The sequence below is a fragment of the Ursus americanus genome, chromosome 21 (genome assembly GCF_024610735.1).
Source record: "Ursus americanus isolate L20-20 chromosome 21, mUrsAme1.1.p, whole genome shotgun sequence".
NCBI lineage: Eukaryota > Metazoa > Chordata > Mammalia > Carnivora > Ursidae > Ursus > Ursus americanus.
Genome location: NC_142147.1, coordinates 54565474 through 54583687, shown reverse-complemented (window position 1 = coordinate 54583687; position 18214 = coordinate 54565474). Strand labels below are relative to the sequence as shown.

The 18214-nt window shown below is 38.7% G+C and overlaps 1 protein-coding gene across 1 annotated transcript in view; it reads left to right on the top strand.

Moving 5' to 3' along the window:
- LOC123787007 (uncharacterized) overlaps nucleotides 1-4210 on the top strand; it is a 41831-nt gene extending 37621 nt beyond the window's left edge. The window contains exon 5 of the mRNA XM_045789439.2: nucleotides 1451-4210. Coding sequence (XP_045645395.1) covers nucleotides 1451-3090 — 1640 coding nt within the window. The 3' untranslated portion in view covers nucleotides 3091-4210. The remainder of the gene's footprint in view (nucleotides 1-1450) is intronic.
- Nucleotides 4211-18214: the final 14004 nt, after the last annotated feature.

The window sequence follows — 18214 nt, the reverse complement described above, 5'->3', positions numbered from 1 at the left end:
ATGAGCAGAAATAAACAATATAAGTAATGACCAAACAATGAAATAGCATAAAAGTGAAAATAAGGATTCTTCAGGGTTTTCTATTGCATGTCATCTGTGAACAGAGATAGTTTTCTTTTTCTTTTCAATTGGATTCCTTTTATGTATTTTTTCTTGCCTAATTGTTCCGACTGGGATATCTAGTACTATATTGATTGGAAGTGGCGAAGTCTCTTTATTACCTTGTGTCCGATTATATAGGAGAAGTTTTCAGTCTTTTACTATCAAATATGTTGGATTTCTGCTTTTTGTACATACGTGGCCTTTATTAGGTGGGGGTAGTTTCTTTTCTATTCCTACTGTTGAGTGTTTTTAATTATGAAACGGTGTCCAATACGCTCACATACTTGTTCTACATGAATTAATATAATGTCATGTTTGATCTTCATTCTATTAAGGTGCAATCTGAAATTTATAGATTTTGGTATGTTGAAACACACTTGAATTCCAGGAAGAATTCTCACTTGATTATGTTGTAAAATAGTAAAATGTGCTTTTTATTTAGTCTGCTTGCTTTTATTATGGAGTTTGCATGACTATTTTTAAGGTAGCATTTTGTAGTCTTCTATGCTTATAGTATCTTCCTTGGCTTTGTTAATATGGTAATGCCGGCGGCGCAGAGAGTGTTTGATAATTTCCCTTCTCTTCACCTCTTGGAAATGTTGGAGGGATTTGAAGTACTTTCTCATTAAACGTTTCTTTGAATTATCCAGTGAATTCATCTGGCATAGAACTTTTATTTGTTGAGCATGTTTTTTTCAGTCTACTCAGTAATGGTAGATCAGGGCTTTTTGTTTTGTTTTGCTTTAAATTTATGATGGAGTCAGGTAGGTTATACATTTTCTAAAATTTATATACCTTGTTTAGTTATCTATCTCTGGGCATATAATTATCCATCATCACCTTATAATTTTTTTATTTCTGTGGTATCAGTTATACTGTGTCTGCTTTCACTTCTTCACTTCTGATTTTAGTTGGTCTTCTCTCTTTCATTCTTACTTGATTTAGTTAAAAGTATGTCACTGCTGTTGCTCTTTTCGGAAAATCAACTCTTCCTATTGACATTTTTCTCTTTTTGCTATATCTTATTTTACTTGCATTTTAAGTTTCAATTTCCTTCCTGCTGCTAATTTTAGGTTCAAATGGTACTTTTCCTGATTTTTTAGGTATAGGAAAGTGATGTGTGCTCCAGTATGACAATACTACAGAACTATCTGTTAGGCTATGATATGGGTACATTGGCTGCAAGTTTATGTGTCTCTGGAGGAATGAAGCCCTGCTGATTCCTTCTTAACCATCTTGCTGAAGTTCTCTGATTGATTTTATTTTTCCATAGTAGAAGTTTTCATTATATTCATCTGAGAATAGTAAGTGGAATGATTTTACTTTTCTCTTATTCGATATCTTTCAGCTATATCTTCAAATGGCACCCAGAGTTTCCTGCCAAAGCTGTGCATAGAAGCTTCTTTCCAAAACGTGGCAGTGGGTAGATATAATCATAGTGCCCTTGAGGATTTACACTTAATGATAGACTGGAAAAATGATGGGGAAAGTAAAGGGCATCAAAGATATCATGGAGGACATATCCAAACTGAGACAACTGTCCATAATATGAATCTCACTGCCCAAAATGATGAAGGATATAAAACACTTTGGAAAACCTCCCTTCTTAATCCTGCTTCTTCTGCAAAGCAGTGTGTTTCTGTAAGCAAGGGCTTAAATCAAATGGTCAAACATACATATCTGGAGAATGAAAATTTGGAAAATCTGGAAAGTTACCTAGTCCATGCTAAAAATAATTATTTGAACCATTTTGAAAGTAGGATTGGATTGACCTTTGAGTCAAATATTTCTGAAAATCAGACATTTAAAAATGAAGAACAAAGTGCTATGTGGGATCCATTTGAGAGGTCCTTCACTGAGGAGTTCACGCTACAAAATTATCAGAACATATTCGATGAAAACAGAATTGCTCAATGCAGCGAATCTGAGAACAAATTTAACCAGTGTTCAAATGTTAATAAACCTCTGAGGACTCATTTTCCAGAGAGCCATTATAATTTTGATAAATTTGAGGAAGTCTTTTATCAAAGCTCCAACCTTATTATATATAAGAGTATCCCTGGGGGAGAGAATCCTTATAAATATAATGAATATGGGAAACCTGTTAACCAGTCCTCCCATGTTGGTGATTATCAGAGAATTCACATGGAAAACAACTCATACAGATGTAATACACCTGGGAACATGTTTAGTCAATCAGGACTAAACATACATAACACAGTCGCTACTGGACAGAAAAGTTACATTTGTGAGGAATGTGGTAAAGCCTTTGACTGGCACTCAACACTGTCTCAACATCAACCAATGCATATTGGTGAGAAACCTTACCAATGTAGAGAATGTGGCAAGTCCTTTAACCAGCACTCAATGCTTACTCGACATCAAAGAATTCATACTGGAGAGAAACCATACCAATGTGAAGAATGTGGCAAGGCCTTTAACCAGCACTCAAACCTTACTCAACATCACAGAATTCATACTGGAGAGAAACCATACAAATGTAAAGAATGTGGCCAGGCCTTTAACCATCACTCAAGCCTTACTCAACATCACAGAATTCACAGTGGTGAAAAACCTTACATATGTAAAGAATGTGGCAAGGCCTTTAACCTGCACTCAAACCTTACTCAACATCACAGAATTCATACTGGAGAGAAACCTTATGTATGTAAAGAATGTGGCAAGGCCTTTAACCGGCACTCATACCTTGTTCGACATCACAGAATTCATACTGGAGAGAAACCTTATGTATGTAAGGAATGTGGCAAGGCCTTTAACCAGCACTCAAAGCTTACTGAACATCACAGAATTCACACTGGAGAGAGACCTTTCGTATGCAAAGAATGTGGAAAGGCCTTTAACCGGCACTCACACCTGACTCGACATCACAGAATTCATACTGGAGAGAGACCTTACATATGTAAGGAATGTGGCCATGCCTTTATCCAGCACTCACACCTGCGTCAACATCACAGAACTCATACTTGACAACGTCAAGAATGTGGGAAGGCCTTTAATCACTGTTCAACCTTTACTCGTTGCCAGAATTTATAGTGGAGCAAACATTACAAATGTAAAGAATGTGAGAAAACTTTTAAGGACTACTCACCCCGTACCTCCCATCTGAGAATTCATATTGGAGAGGAACCGTGAAATTGTTAAGAATGTGGCAAGGCCTTTAAGCAATGTTAAACCCTGATTCCTGATCAGAGAATGTATGCTGGGATGGATTTTGCAAATATAAAGAATTTGGCATGGTCTTTAATAAGAGGTCAAGCCTCATTCAACATGACAGAATTCATACTGGGGAAAAAGTTATAAATGTAAAGAACATGGGGAAACTTTTAAACTGCTCAACCCTTTTCTGTATCTCAGAGTTTATACTGAGGAGAAAGATTACAGTATAAAGAGTGTTGGCAAGCTGGACCTCACAACTTGCTCGTGTTCAACATCATAGCTATAATACAGGATAGAAACTGTAAAATACAGACGAAGTTGCAGTGCCTTTAACTGGAATTCATTCTGTACTCAGTATCCCAAAATGCACACTAGATTCAAACCCTAGAAACATAACGAATGAGGAAAGACTTTCAGTTTGAATATTCACTGTAGCAAACACCAGAGAGTGCATAAACGAAAGTAACTTGAAAGATGTAAATATTTAGAAATGTATGGAAGTGAACATCAAATGTCAATAAATATCACAGAAATCAAGTAGAAAGCAGTACGTGAGTCAATCTATTCAGACTTTACATCAAAATATTCCTTAGAAGGAATAATACAAAGTTAAACACTTAGCGTATGTGCTATTATATGCTTCAAAGGTTTAAGTGGATGGATTTTTACATAAGTATAATTAATTTCAATATGTGCTTTTTTTTTTTTTTTCCATTGATCCTATCTGGGATTTGTGACTAGCAAACATTAATGTATTTGTACTCTCAAATCACTTCGGAAAATTCATTTATTCCTAGTGAGTGTGTGAAAGTATGTGGCTGATTGTTGCTGTATCAAAGATATGAGGTGCCCTTCTTCATTTGTTGGGACTCGCATATCTAATCGTCCATGGGAGAAGTAGGACAATATAATATACAATATAAAAAGAAAATCTAAACAGAGATGCTGTTTGTGGTTATAACGTTAATAATGTAAGTTATCATGAAAATTGTGTTCGGAACAGCATACTTCTCCATTTATTAAAGCTAAAGAACTTCCTGGGTAGTCTAAATAAAATATTTTACCATCTGGTCTTTGAGGAAAAAGAGGTGGCAGTCCAGTAAAATACTGATGTACCCTCATAATAGCTATAGTTAGAAGTAGAGGATGTCAGGTGATGTGGTTGAAATGAAGAAATCCTCACAGGTACCAGAAAGAGGATAGCTAATTCTTCCCTAAAATGGTATATAATTATATATACACATTCTTTAAGAATGACCTCATGTGTGAAAATTACGGAAATCACTACATCCACATCATATATCCGCATACGAGTGCTTTTTAACACTTGTATTCTGTATTTTGAATAAGGATCATAGAGTGCATTTGAAATTCATAACTTAGTTCATATGTGAGCTTAACGTATTTTAATTAATAAAACATAATTGATTTTTAATGTATTATCATGAATGAGTAATGAATGAAGTGTTATCCCACCACCAATGTTAACCTATCTAAAGGTTGTAGGTAACTGATGGAATCTATCACATATTTGGTAATGGGGTAGAATAATATACCTAGATATTTGTTTTGTCATTGGCCTAAAGTTTAAATAATGTGTGATTATTTTTACCTAGTTTATCTATTGTATCATTTTCTCCTCTTGGGGCTTACTGGGATATTATCATGGACATATTATAGATTATATGGGGGTCTTACTGACTGATTGGCTCAAGTACTCCATAGTAATGCTATTTGGGATACATTTTGTGTAGGCAGTACTTTTGCAGGAGACTTGAACTGACACTTGTCCTTCTCACTAGTGTGTTCCCTAGATGACACTCTGCAGAGTCACAAGTTACTGTAACTTCTGTTCACACCCCCAGTCCACCCTTGTGAGCAAACATGTCCCCTGACTACCATGACTTTCCCTCATGTGTCCTTTAGAGAAGACTCCCACAGAGCTTACCTAAACCTGTTTTAGCTTGAATGACCCAGTCTGAACTTAGTCTTGGGACTTTAAAGCAATGCACCATGGCCCCAAATAAAGGTATGTGCCCCACTTCATACGTGGCGGTGTTTTGATTTTTCTATGAAGTAAGCATACACTCATATTAATGCTTGGCATGTAATAGGTACCCTATAAGTAGGAGAAACTATTCCAATAGGAGCGATACTGTAGCCTCAAGTAAAAGGTAGAAAATACAGAAGATGAAGAATTGGCATGAATTCTGCATATGGAGAGAGGATACCTTTCCTGGGTCACACACCGACTCCCTGGATTTAGAAAAATAACTTCTACTTATATTCCTAGTTATCTCCAGATCTCCAGTTCTATTTATCCTTATTTTTGTTTCCAGCTTATTTAGGCATCACGGACATTCTTCCTTGTGCTGTAGCTAGAGTTTCCTAAGTAAACACTGAATTGAGATGAGAGAAATGCAAGGCCAATGGATGTTCAGACATTTAGCACTGGGATGTAAAACACGATGAAGGCACCATCCTTAGAGAGAAAGATAAGACCCATTAAAAGAAAATGTGAGGGGCGCCTGGGTGGCTCAGTCGGTTAAGTGTCTGCCTTCAGCTCAGGTCATCATCTCAGGGTCCTGGGATCGAGCCCCATGTCTACTTCTCCCTCTTTCTTGGCCTGTCTCCCCCCACTTATGCTCTCTCTCTCTCTTTGAAATAAACAAATAAAATCTTTAAAAAACAAACAAAAAAATGTGAAGAACTCTTTCCAGTGTGGGAGGGGAGCAGAGGCAGCTCCCTCAAGCCACTCCAAAGGTACAGGCAGCTCTTGGTGGTGTCATCTGATGAATACATGTAATGGGGATAAGGAATTGGCAAATGTGGTGGGTTTCTGGAGAGTAGGGAACTCCTACTTTGTTTTCATGATTTAATTGAATTCCTGTGTGTTAGTGAGGACCAGATTCTTTTGGATGGTAATGATGACTGTTTGCCCAGGCCTAGATCAGTGGTAATTGATGGAGGAGGGGTATTGCATGAGGCAGTCATTTGAATGTTGCTTTAAAATACCACATGATAAAGTAGATTTTGGACATAAAGAAGCCTCTGGACAGTGGAATAGGCAGGATCAGCAAGGCATGTGCTGTGGTTGCATGTAAGCACTAATATCCCAGGTATACAACTCCAGTCAAGTTTAGATCCACTGTAGATGGGTGACATTTCATGGAAGTTGGCGCACTGCTGAGCGGGACCTTCCCCCCTTCAGTCAGCCCCATGATGGGTATAGTCCCATTCTTTGGCTCGGTCTGTGCCATGGATTTGTTGGAGGAGTTCAATAGTCAGTGGCAATGAACATTTCTGCTTCAAATAGTCAGTCCCAAGTATTCTTTGACTGATAAATGATTAAAGAAGACATTGTGTTTGTGTGTGTGGGGGGAGGGGTAATGGAATATTACTGCCATTAAAAAATTTACTCTTGCCATTTGCTGTGACATGGTTGGAGCTAGAGAGTATTACGCTAAGCAAAAGAAGTCAAAGAAATACCATATATTTTCACTCATATGTGGAATATAAGAAACAAGCCAAGAGAAAAATAAAAAAGAAGATAGCAAATCATGAAAGAGACTCTTAAGTAGAGAGAAGAAACTGATGGTTACCAGAGCAGAGGTTGGTGGGGGGTGAATGAGATAAAGGATGGGAATTAAGGAGCATGTTTGTTTTGAGCGGTGGGTGTTGCATGGAATTGTTGAGTCACTATTGTACACATGAAACTAATGTTACAGTGTTTGTTAACTAACTGGAATTGAAAAAACTCCTTTTAAGTGTTTTGGTTTTTTACAGACTTAAGAAAACTTTTCTCTCTCTTTCTTTTTTAAAAGATTTTATTTATTCATTTGAGAGGGAGAAAGAGAATGCACAAGCAGGGGGAGGGGCAGGGAGAGGGAGAAGCAGAGTCCCTGCTGAGCCAGGAGCCCTATGTGGGGCTTGATCCCAGGACCCTGAGATCATGACCTGAGCCGAAGGCATACACTCAACCACCTGAGTCACCCAGGGGCCCCAAGAAAACTTTTTTCTTAAGTTAACTGACTTGCACGAGGGCACAAAATATACCTTTTAAACAAATTGAAACACTTATCTATTCTCCCCACCTGATTATTCCAGAATCCAGAAAGTTGGGGTAACTATTATATTTTAGCCAATATATGTATTTGCAATTTCAATTTCAATAAGATTCTGTTCTCACTGTGAAGAGACATAGTTGAAAACACTGGTTATGTAACCAAGGCTTTGACTTGAATGTCATAGCTGGGGAAGAGCTGCAGAGACTCAGGTATGATGACAACTGCAAGGAACTAAGATTGACTCTACGGAGCCAGTAAAGCCCCCTTGGAAATATCAGCCTGACACCTTGTTTACAGAGTTCCCAGCAGCCTTACCAGGAGAGCAAAGAAGGTAATTTCCTAAGAGGTGCAGGAACCTAGGGATAGTTAGGGGTCTTCATGAAGAGAGGAATTTGCCCAGATCTGTTGTTATTGTAGACAGTCTGGTGGCAAGTTTATGGCATGGCTTCCAGTGTGGAGAGGCTATTAAAGGTTCGATCTTGAGATTCCTTATGAAAAGTTCCAGAAAAGCTATTTTTAAAGATTTGATAGGTCAAACCCTTTCTTCTTGCATTTATGTAAATAATCAGGACAAGTTGTTTGTTTTGTTTTTTTTAAGATTTTTATTTATTTGAGAGAGGGAGAGTGAGAGCGAGAGCGAGAGAGAGAGAGAGCTCAGGAGAGGGCTGAGGGGCAGAGGGAGAAGCGGGCTTTCCCCCCTACAGGGCTCTCTCCTGGGACTATGGGATCATGACCTGAGCCAAAAGCAACCCCTTAACCCACTGAGCCACTCAGGAGCACCCCAGGACAAGATTTTTTGTTAGACTTTTTTTGCAACCAAATCAGTGTTAGTTTGGCTATTTTTGGTAAAGATGAAGATGATTATAGAGAGAAATATGTCTCAGTAACACATTTATAGTTACGAGATTTTTAATAATATTCATCATCAACTGGACTACATCGTTATTTCTTCTAGAGTCCTCCAATATCAGGCTTTAAGTCCCCAAACTAACATTTTGATTTTTTTTTATAGATTTATTTTAGAGAGAGCACAGAGTGAGGGACCTAGGGAGAGGGAGAGAGAGAATCCCAAGCAGACTCCATGATGAGCATGGAGCCCGAAGCGGGGCTTGATCTCACGACCCTGAGATTATGACCTGAGCCGAAACCAAGAGTCGGATGCTTATTGGACTGTGCCACCCAGGCGCCCTAACATTTTAATATTTCTCTCCCCTTTCTGACTTGGAATCATTTGAGAACTAAAATTGCCTTTTCCCCTGTAGCTCTGTAAGCTTAATATAAATATCTTGATGTAAAGAAATCGTCATAATAGGTCATGTATAGACAGTCTTAGTGTTGTGGCTCTGTGGTCCACTAAAAGTATTACCAGATGCATTTGTAAACTAAGGAACATCTGTCAGGTTGCCCCTACTTACCCTCACTCTATCCTAAGATGCTTCAAATGTACCATCTAGAAGTCTGTTCAACTGCTACCCTTAGAAATCAGAACATGGCAGCGCACCTGGGTGGCTCAGTGGGTTAAGGGGTTGCTTAAATGGGATATATTAAACTAACAATTTGTATATATAGTGTGTCTGCATTTCCTAATAACTTTTCTTGCATCCCCTTTTAATAACAATTGTACAAGTTTGGCAGTTACACTCTTCAGGCCAATACAGTCCAGATTGTATAAACTTATAAAAGCAGTTTTACAGGGGGCCCCTGGGTGGCGCAGTCGTTAAGCTTCTGCCTTCGGCTCAGGGCGTGATCCCAGCGTTCTGGGATTGAGCCCCGCATCAGGCTCCTTCGCTATGAGCCTGCTTCTTCCTCTCCCACTCCCCCTGCTTGTGTTCCCTCTCTTACTGGCTGTCTCTCTGTCTGTCAAATAAATAAATAAAATCTTAAAACAAAACAAAACAAAACAATTTTACAACTCATCTATCTTCTATATTCAAGACCAAAGCACATCAATCCTAGCGTACAGCTCAGATGGAAAATATATTTCTCCTGAATATTTGAGAAAATGTGAAGTCCTTTTGAGAAAATGGAATAACACGATAATCCTAGCCTGACAGCACTAATGGAAAATGGAACTCATTCACTCTCAGGCCATGATTTACTGGTCCCTACCGACCTTAAATTGGATCACTGTAGTGATTTATGTATGCTGGTACATCTGAAAGTTAAGCCCTGGGATCTATATTTGTTTTGTGTCCTAAATCAGCAAGAATAATTAAATTTGATGATGTAGGATTGGAAGTGTCAAGGGCTTTCTTTATTGACTGAGCAAAATGATGTCTCCACTTTCGTTTATTGTGACCCATTTTCACTATATGTGCTTTGTACATGTAATATTTATTTCAGTACAAATTAAATTCTTCTTTCTCTGTATTGTTATATATATTAATATTTCATTGATGTGTAAATCAAATTGTGTCGTAAAAACCTCTATATTTAAGTATATTTGAAAATGTTATTTTACCAAAAAAATTACAGCTAGAATTCAGCCTTCCATTGTACTTCATTGCCTTACTGTTAGAACGAGGTGAATTTGAACAATTCTGTTGTCATACACTCCTCACAAATAGTACAAGTGGTGTAATTTTGTGGCCTAAGGTGAAACTGGAAAAAATAGAAAAATTATGGACCCATGAGGCCATGTTAGCAGATGTTAATTGATACTTTCTGGTGATGCTTTACTTTATACCCCAGAGGTGTATTCTACCTCAAAAGACTTTTAAATCAGAAAAAGATGTTTCTTCTTAACGTTAGAGGTTTTCTTATTTGCATCTGGTAGTTCTATCTGCAGGGTAGTGCTGATTAACTACTTGTAAGCTAGTGGGGTCACATTCCAACGTCTTGAGCGTAGGCTACATGTCGCTTGTCTGGTACTGCTGTGCCTGGGGATATAGGACCTGTAGTGTGCATTCTTTCATCTGAACTGATGAGATCAATGCTGGCTTCATTCGATCAAATGTGTGTTGATCCTGTTAGGGAACATGAATTTCTGTCCCCTTCAAAGTTCTTCTACCTGGACTAAGAATCCAATTGTAATGGGACAGATTAACAGGATAGATCAAATTAAATTTCTTAAGTAGAAGGAACCTTCACAGACATGGAAATCTCAAAGACAGTTAGACAAAATGAGGTATATATAGGTCATCCTTTATATGGAGGGGGGGTCTGGGACTTTGAAATGGAGAAATGGACTTCCCGGAGCAATAAGATAAGGAGCAGATGTTTGGTAATTAGTTGTTTGCCCTGTCATACGGATGGGTCACTCAGATAAAATTTGTCTCAGGTAATAACTAAAGTGTTAAGTGTATTTACATTATTGGAAAAACAATTTCTGGAATTTTCTCATCTTGCAGAGTTGAAACAAAATACCTGTTAAGTAGCGACTTCCACATTTGTCTCTAAGATCCTAGAACTTATTCTTTCTCCCTTCCCCCTTTCCTTCCTTCCTTCCTTTCCTTCCTTCCTTCCCCCCTTCCTTCCTTCCTTCCTTCCTTCCTTCCTTCCTTCCTTCCTTCCTTCCTTCCTTCCTTCCTTCTGTTCGTGAACACTAGGTCAGTCACTTAAGTGAAATCATAGTGTCTATGTTCCTGTGACTCATTTATTTCCCTTAACACCATCACGTTTTAACCATGTTGTATAAAGTGACAAGATGTGTCTCCTTTTTCGAAGCTGAATGTTATTTTAGTGCATGTATAGGCTACATTTTCTTTATGCATTCTTGAACATTTCTGCTGCGTTCATTTATTATTGCCTTTTCTGAATAATGCTGCTGTGAATCTGCTTATGATCTCTTGCAGATCCTACTTTGAAGTCTTTGGTTACATACTGTCAAGTGGGATGGCTGAGTCATATGATAATATGATTTAAAGGTTTTGAAGAATCTCTATTCCGTTTTCCGTAGTGATTGCACCATTTGCATTTCCTCTAGCAGTGCGTAAGGGTTTCAGTCTTACCTGAGCCTTTCCAACACATGTAGGTTTTTTGGTTTTATAATAGTGGGATCTGAACAGGTGTGAGGTGATGACTCACTGTTTGATTTTTATTTCTCTAATGAATAGTGATTTTGAGCATCTTTCGTATTCTCGTCTATTTTTATATCTTCCTTGGATTGTCCCCATTGAAAACTTTGTCCAGTTCTTAATAATGCTAGTTGCTGTTTGGTTGTTGTTGCAAAAGTTCTTTCTATATACTTGGTATTAAATCCTTATGCTCTAGAGACTCTGACAAATTTCCTTCCATTTCTCAGGTTGCCTTTAAACTCCACTGAGTGTTTCCTTACACTTACTTTATCTGATTTCCGTGTGTTTGAATATATTGTGTTTCATTTTGTTGGTCTCAAGATATTTACTGGTTATTTTTTTAATTTCATTTTAACCCATTGATTTTTCAAGAGCATGTTGTTGAATTTCCAAGTATGTGTGGCATTTCCCATTTCCCATCTGCTGTTCATTCTTCGTTTCATTCCACGGTGGTCAGAAAAGATACTGGTATGATATTAATCTTCTTAAATTTGTTAAGACTTGTTTTGTAGACAAGCAGGTTGTCTATACTACAGAATGTTCTATGTGTGATTGAGCAGGTATGTATATTTTGCTCTTGCTTGGTGGAGTTGTCTGTATATGTCATTATATGTAATTGGTCTTTTATGTGATTCAAGTGCTCTCCCTACTGGGCTTGAGGGTGGTCTTTCTATCCAGTTAAATTGATGTATTAACTTCTGCTGCTCCCGTGACACTGTTGATTTCTTGCTTCGGTTCTGTCTTGGATTCTTCACATACATGGGATCTCTGATGTTAGGGGCACACATAATTATAATTGTTATGGTATCTGGTTATTTCATTTCTTTACATATATTGTCATTTCTCTGTACTAACACTCTATGAACTTAATGTGTATTTGTCTGATATTAATATGGCTACCCGTGACCTTTGCTTTCCATTTGCATGAAATCTACATACTTTGACTTGTATTTTACGTGTGTCCCTAGATTTATTGTGACTCTTGTAGATGGGAGGTTGTCAGATGTTGTGTTTTACTCAGCAACTCTATGGCTTTTTTTTTTTTTTTTTTTTTTTAAGATTCATTTATTTATTCCAGGGAGGGGGATGAGGGACTGGGGGCGGAGGGAAGAGAGTCCAAAGCAGACTCCACGCTGCGTGTGGAGCTGGCTCGATCCCGCAACCCTGAGATCATGACCTGAGCTGAAACCAAGAATTGGATGCTTAACTGCCTGCACCACCCAGGGACCTTTATTTTCTGCCTTTTAGTGGGGGGAGTTTAATGTACTTAGCGAGAACGTAATTACTGAAAGGGAAGGACTATTGCTATTGTGTTTTCAGTTTTCTATACTTCTTGTGGGTATTTTATCCCTGTTTCCCTCTCTTATTGTGTTCCATTATGTTTGATGTTTGTAATGACAGCTTTGATACCATTCTTATTTCCTTTTTATGTCTTTCATAGTTTTTTTGTCCTGTTACCTTGGAGATTACTTAAAACTTCTCAAAGCTGTAACAAACCATTTTAACTTCATATTTTCAGTAGCATGCAAAATTCTACTTTTTCTGTCCCTCTTTACTGTCTTTATGTCACCAATACTCACTCATATCCTATCTTTTATCTTGTGTATCATTTTTATTGCTTTTCTTCTTTTTCTTTTTTTTTTGAGAGAGAGAGAGAGAGAGTGCACCTGGGTAGGGTGAGGGGCAGAGTCAGAATCTTAAGTAGGGTCCACACCCAGTGCAGAGCCCAGCGCAGGGCTGAATCTCAGAACCCTGAGATCATGACCTGAGCCAAAATCAATAGTTGGGCGCATCACGCACTGAGCCACCCAGGAATCCCATTATTTATGCTCTTATAGCAAAAATCATCAAATGCCAATTCATAGTGAGAATTCTATATTCAAGTCCATTATAAATTATAACGTTTATTACCATTTGGCTCTATGTGTTTCCTATCTTATTGATGAAATATTTGAATAATTTCCAATTCACTCTAAGTTGGATTATTTTGAAGAAAGAATGTGATGAGAAGTGTATTTATGGGTGATCCCAGGAAGCTGGAGGAGGGCATTGGGGAAGTGAGACCTGGAAGACCAGGAAGCCATAAGAGATTATGTTAGAGTCAGATTTATTTATGGATAAGAAAAATGTGTTTTGTGTGTATTTGTGTGTGTCACACCACTAACATCACCACATATAGAGGATTTGTAAGAGTGACTTGTCTGTGCATAATTCAGGGATGACCTGTGACTTAGTTACTGCAGAGGCTGTCATATCTTGCATGGGGATCACCTGATGCACTTGTAAAATTCTCCGATTTCTAGGCCTCCTCCCATGTTATCATTACAATAGTTCTGGACTGGGCTATAACCCCCCACCCCCAATTTTCTGTTCTTGCAAGTACTCAAGTGATGCCAATGGGGCCTGTTTTGGGAACCTGCTTCGAGAATGACACTCTGGGGACATGCTTATGGCGGTCATCTTCAATGAGGATATTAGCCCATGAAGAACGCAGTCAGATACACAGATGGGCATGAATTGTTTTAGGTGGACTGTGTTCTTGGTTCTCCGGACGTGAAAATGGGTCATATATAGGCTGGACTTCTGCGTTTAAACCCTGGAAGCTGGACCTGTGCACCTGGTCTTCAGTGGTCAGTTAAATACCCATTCAGGGTATATGTGTGCCCAGGGCTGGAACTTACACTCCAGTCTCAGACCATGGAGGCTGTTCTGTGTACGGATTTCTGGATGAAGCGTTGATTGTCAGAGGAGAGAATCCAAGATCAGGTCTTCTTCTGGAAGGGCATTTGAATGCCTCTTGTTGCTATAGGTGACCAGGTTCAAATGTTGACTCTACCAATATTTAGATGATCATAGTCTTTTTTTTAAATTGAATTATTTTGGTCAGTTATAAAGAAAAAAAAACCCTATTTCTTTTCTATGAGGGGAAAAGCCCAGTTCTTTCCTAATGTGTTTCTGTGCTCCGTGTCCCTCTTACTACACAGAGCACTTTATTTCTGACACTTCTGGTCACAAATACAGAGTGGGGGTGCTTTCCCCACAACAAATAGCAAGTCTCCAGCACTGTCTGTATGTCTTACAATTTAAGTTAATTTGAACACTGTTTACCCAGAGATATTTTCAGGTCCCACAGATAAGGGTTCAGTTCCAGAAGACTGGCTTCCCCCTGCCTTACACACATACTTTCATATATTGTTTACAAGCTCAGGCTATTACCCATATTTGTGAATGACTGGGTATAGTTTAGAGATTCCAAAAATGTCTTACTTGGGTTCAATTAGTTTGCTGAGTGGCTTGCAAACCTCAGGGAAACATGTTTACCAGCTTATTAAAGGCTATTGTAGGGCCACCTGGGTGGCACAGTCCGTTAAGCCTCTTACTCTTGGTTTCAGCTCAGATCATGATCTCAGGGTCCTGAGATTGATCCCTGTGTGGAGCTCTGCATTCAGCGCAGAGTCAGCTTGAGTTTCTCCCTCCTCCCTCTGCCCCTCCCCACCATGCAATCTCTCTCTCTCTCAAATAAATAAATCTTAAAAAATAGAAAAATGAAGGCCATGATAAAGGGTACAGCTGAATAGCCAGATGAAGAGATGCATAGTGTGAGATTTGGGAGGGTCCCATGATCAGGAGCTTTTGTCCCCGTGGAGTTAGGGTGTGTCACCTTCCCACTGTGGATGTGTTCACTGGTCTGGAATCTCCCCCAACTCCATACTATTGGTATTTTATGGAGCTTTCTTCATGTACTAATGACCAGTCATGATTCCATTTGCAGCACTTCTCCCTTCTCTGGATTAAGGGGTGTGGGGAGAAAAGCTGAGTGTTCCAAGATTCTGATTATGGCTTGGTCTTTCTCATGGCCATCGCCCAACCAGGAGCCCACCCAGAGCCACTTTCCTAGAATAAGAGATAGTCCTAGTGCTGTTATCACTTAGGAATTAAGAGTTTTAGCAGCCCTGAGTCAGGGAGAGTTCAAAGACAAATATTAGAACATGGATGCTCTTAGTGTTCTTATCACTTAGGAATTTACAAGAATGTTAGGAGTTTTGTGTCAAAATCAGGGGCAGTCCCAATATGTATGTATTCTGTTACCTGACACAGTAAAAAAGGAATAATAGTAGTCCAAAAGCATAAAATCATGAACATTAAAATCATTAGAATAAAGCATTCGTAACACCAGGTCATATGTTGTAAACACGATAGAATTACTTTAGACTTTGGTCAACCTTGTCTATTTCATTTTTCATGGTAAACATGGCCCACAGCTCATGTTTCCCTGCTGATTTTTCTGTGTGTGAATGTAAATATTGAACCCCGGAAATTGGCATTTGAGAATTTGACATTGGGAATGATCTTCCTGGTCCAGATTTTCCCTGGAAACCTGCAGGAGTTCTACCTCTTACGTCATCATGATTTCCCTTTACTGCTGTGGAACCAGTGCAAGGTTGAAAGGTTTTTTCTCAGTCATATGAATGTAGCCAAGTGTTGGTCATTCCTTCTGGTGGAATCACAGACACCTTGGCAGCTTTTGGTTTGAAACATTTTCTCCATGATTTTGGATACAGACTCATTTTCTAGTTTCATAGAGAGTCCAGAGGTGTGTCCATTGACAACTCTGGCCCCTTGAGTGTCTTCCAAGCCATCACCATCAGTCCCAGGAATTCCAGGTGGGCGAAGCATTAAGGAACAGCCCTACATTCCTTTGGCCCCCCCAATATCTTGTGTTGGATCCTGTGTGAGCTGGTCAATACCACAGTTCCTGTGTATGTACTGGAAAAGAAGAACAATAAATACATCACAAAGATTATAGGCTTTGGATACTGTTCAGATGTACCTCAGATATTCTCTGTTTAGGACTCATTCTGGTTTTCTTCTGTACATGCACAAACTGGCCGCTAACACTTTCATTGGATAATACCACACTGAGAACCTCTCCTGAGAAAATAGCTACCCCACGCTTTTGTCATGGAAAGCACTGTTACAATTTTTTATACCCTCCCTCTTTCCCTTATTGTAGTTTTTCTCTTTTTCACTAGACTATGTGGAGGGAAGCGAACAACTTGTTCTTAATCAATGCATGTTTCCGAATTGCCAGCACCTTTATTCATTTTTTTTAGAAGGGCTATTTCTTTAAAGATTTTATTTAAATTCAAGTTAGTTAACATATAGTGTGTTATTATAGTTAGGGGTAAAATTGAGTGGTTTACCAGTAGAACATAACACCTAGTACTCATTACATCAAGTGCCCCCCTTAATGCCCATCACTCAGTTACCCCATCTACCACCCACCTCCCCTCCAGCAACCTTTGGTTTGTTCCCTGTAGTTAAGAGTCTCTTATGGTTTGACTCCCTCTCTGTTCTTATCTTACTTCATTTTTGCTTCCCTTCCCCTATGTTCATCTGTTTTGTTTCTTAAATTCCACATATGCGTGAACTCATGGTATTTGTCTTTCTCTGACTGGCTTATTTCACTTAGGGTAATACTCTCATGTACTATCCACATTGGTGCAAATAGCAAGATTTCATTCTTTTTAATGCCTGAGTAATATTCGGATGTGTATACACACACACACACACACACACACACACACACACACACACACCACATCTTCTTTATCTGCCATCCGTAGGTGGACATCTGGGCTCTCTCCATAGTTTGGCTGTTGTGGACATTGCTGCTGTAAACATTGGGGTGTAGGTGCCCCTTCAAATCACTATTTTCATATCCTTTGGATAAATATCCTATAGTGTAATTGCTGGCTCGTAGGGTAGTTCTATTTTTATCTTTTTGGGGAAACTCCATACTGTTGTCCAGAGTGGCTGCAGCAGTTTGCATTCTCATCAACAATGTAAGAGGATTCCCCTTTCTCTGTATCCTCCCCAACATTTGTTGTTTCCTAAGTTGTCAATTTTATCCATTCTGACAAGTGTGAGGTAGTGGTTTTGATTTGTATTTCCCTGCTGATGAGTGATGTTGAGCATTTTTTCATGGGTCTGTTAGCCATTTGTATGTCTTCTTTGGAGAAATGTCTGCTCTTGTCTTCTGCCCTTTTCTCGACAGGATTTTTTGTTTTTTGGTTGTTGAGTTTGATAAGTTCTTCATAGATTTTGGATACTAGCCCTTTATCTGATATGTTATTTGCAAATATCTTCTCCCATTCTGTAGGTTCCCTGTTAGTTTTGTTGATTCTTTCCTTTGCTGTGCAGAAGCTTTTATCTTTATAAAGTCCCAGTAGTTCATTTTTGCTCTTGTTTTTCTCGTCTCTGGAGACATATCTAGTAAGAAGTTTCTGAGGCTGACGTCAAAGAAGTTGTTGCCTGCATTCTTCTCTAGGATTTTGATGGACTCCTATCTCACATGTCGGTCTTTTATCCATTTTGAATTTATTTTTGATTATAGTGTAAAAGAGTGGTCCAGTTTCATCCTTCTGTGGGTTGCTTTCCAATTTTCCCAACATCATTTGTTGAAGACGTTTTCTTTTTTCCATTGGATATTCTTTCCTGCTTTGTTGAAGATTAGTTGGCCTTATAGTTGAGGGTCCATTTTTGGGTTGTCTTTTCTTTTCCATTGATCTCTGTGTCTATTTTTGTGCCAGTACCATACTGTCTTGATGACTACAGCTTTGAATATAGCTTGAAGGCTGGTACTGTGATTCCCTCCAGCTTTGGTTTTCTTTTTCAACATTACTTTGGCTATTTGGTGTCTTTTCTGGTTCCATACAAATTTTAGAATTGTTTTTTCCAGCCCTGTGAAAAATACTGGTACTGTTTTGATAGGGATTACATTGAATGTGTAGACTATCAGCCCCTTTATTCTCCTGAGTGATGACCCACTCTATATCCGGGTCTTCCTCT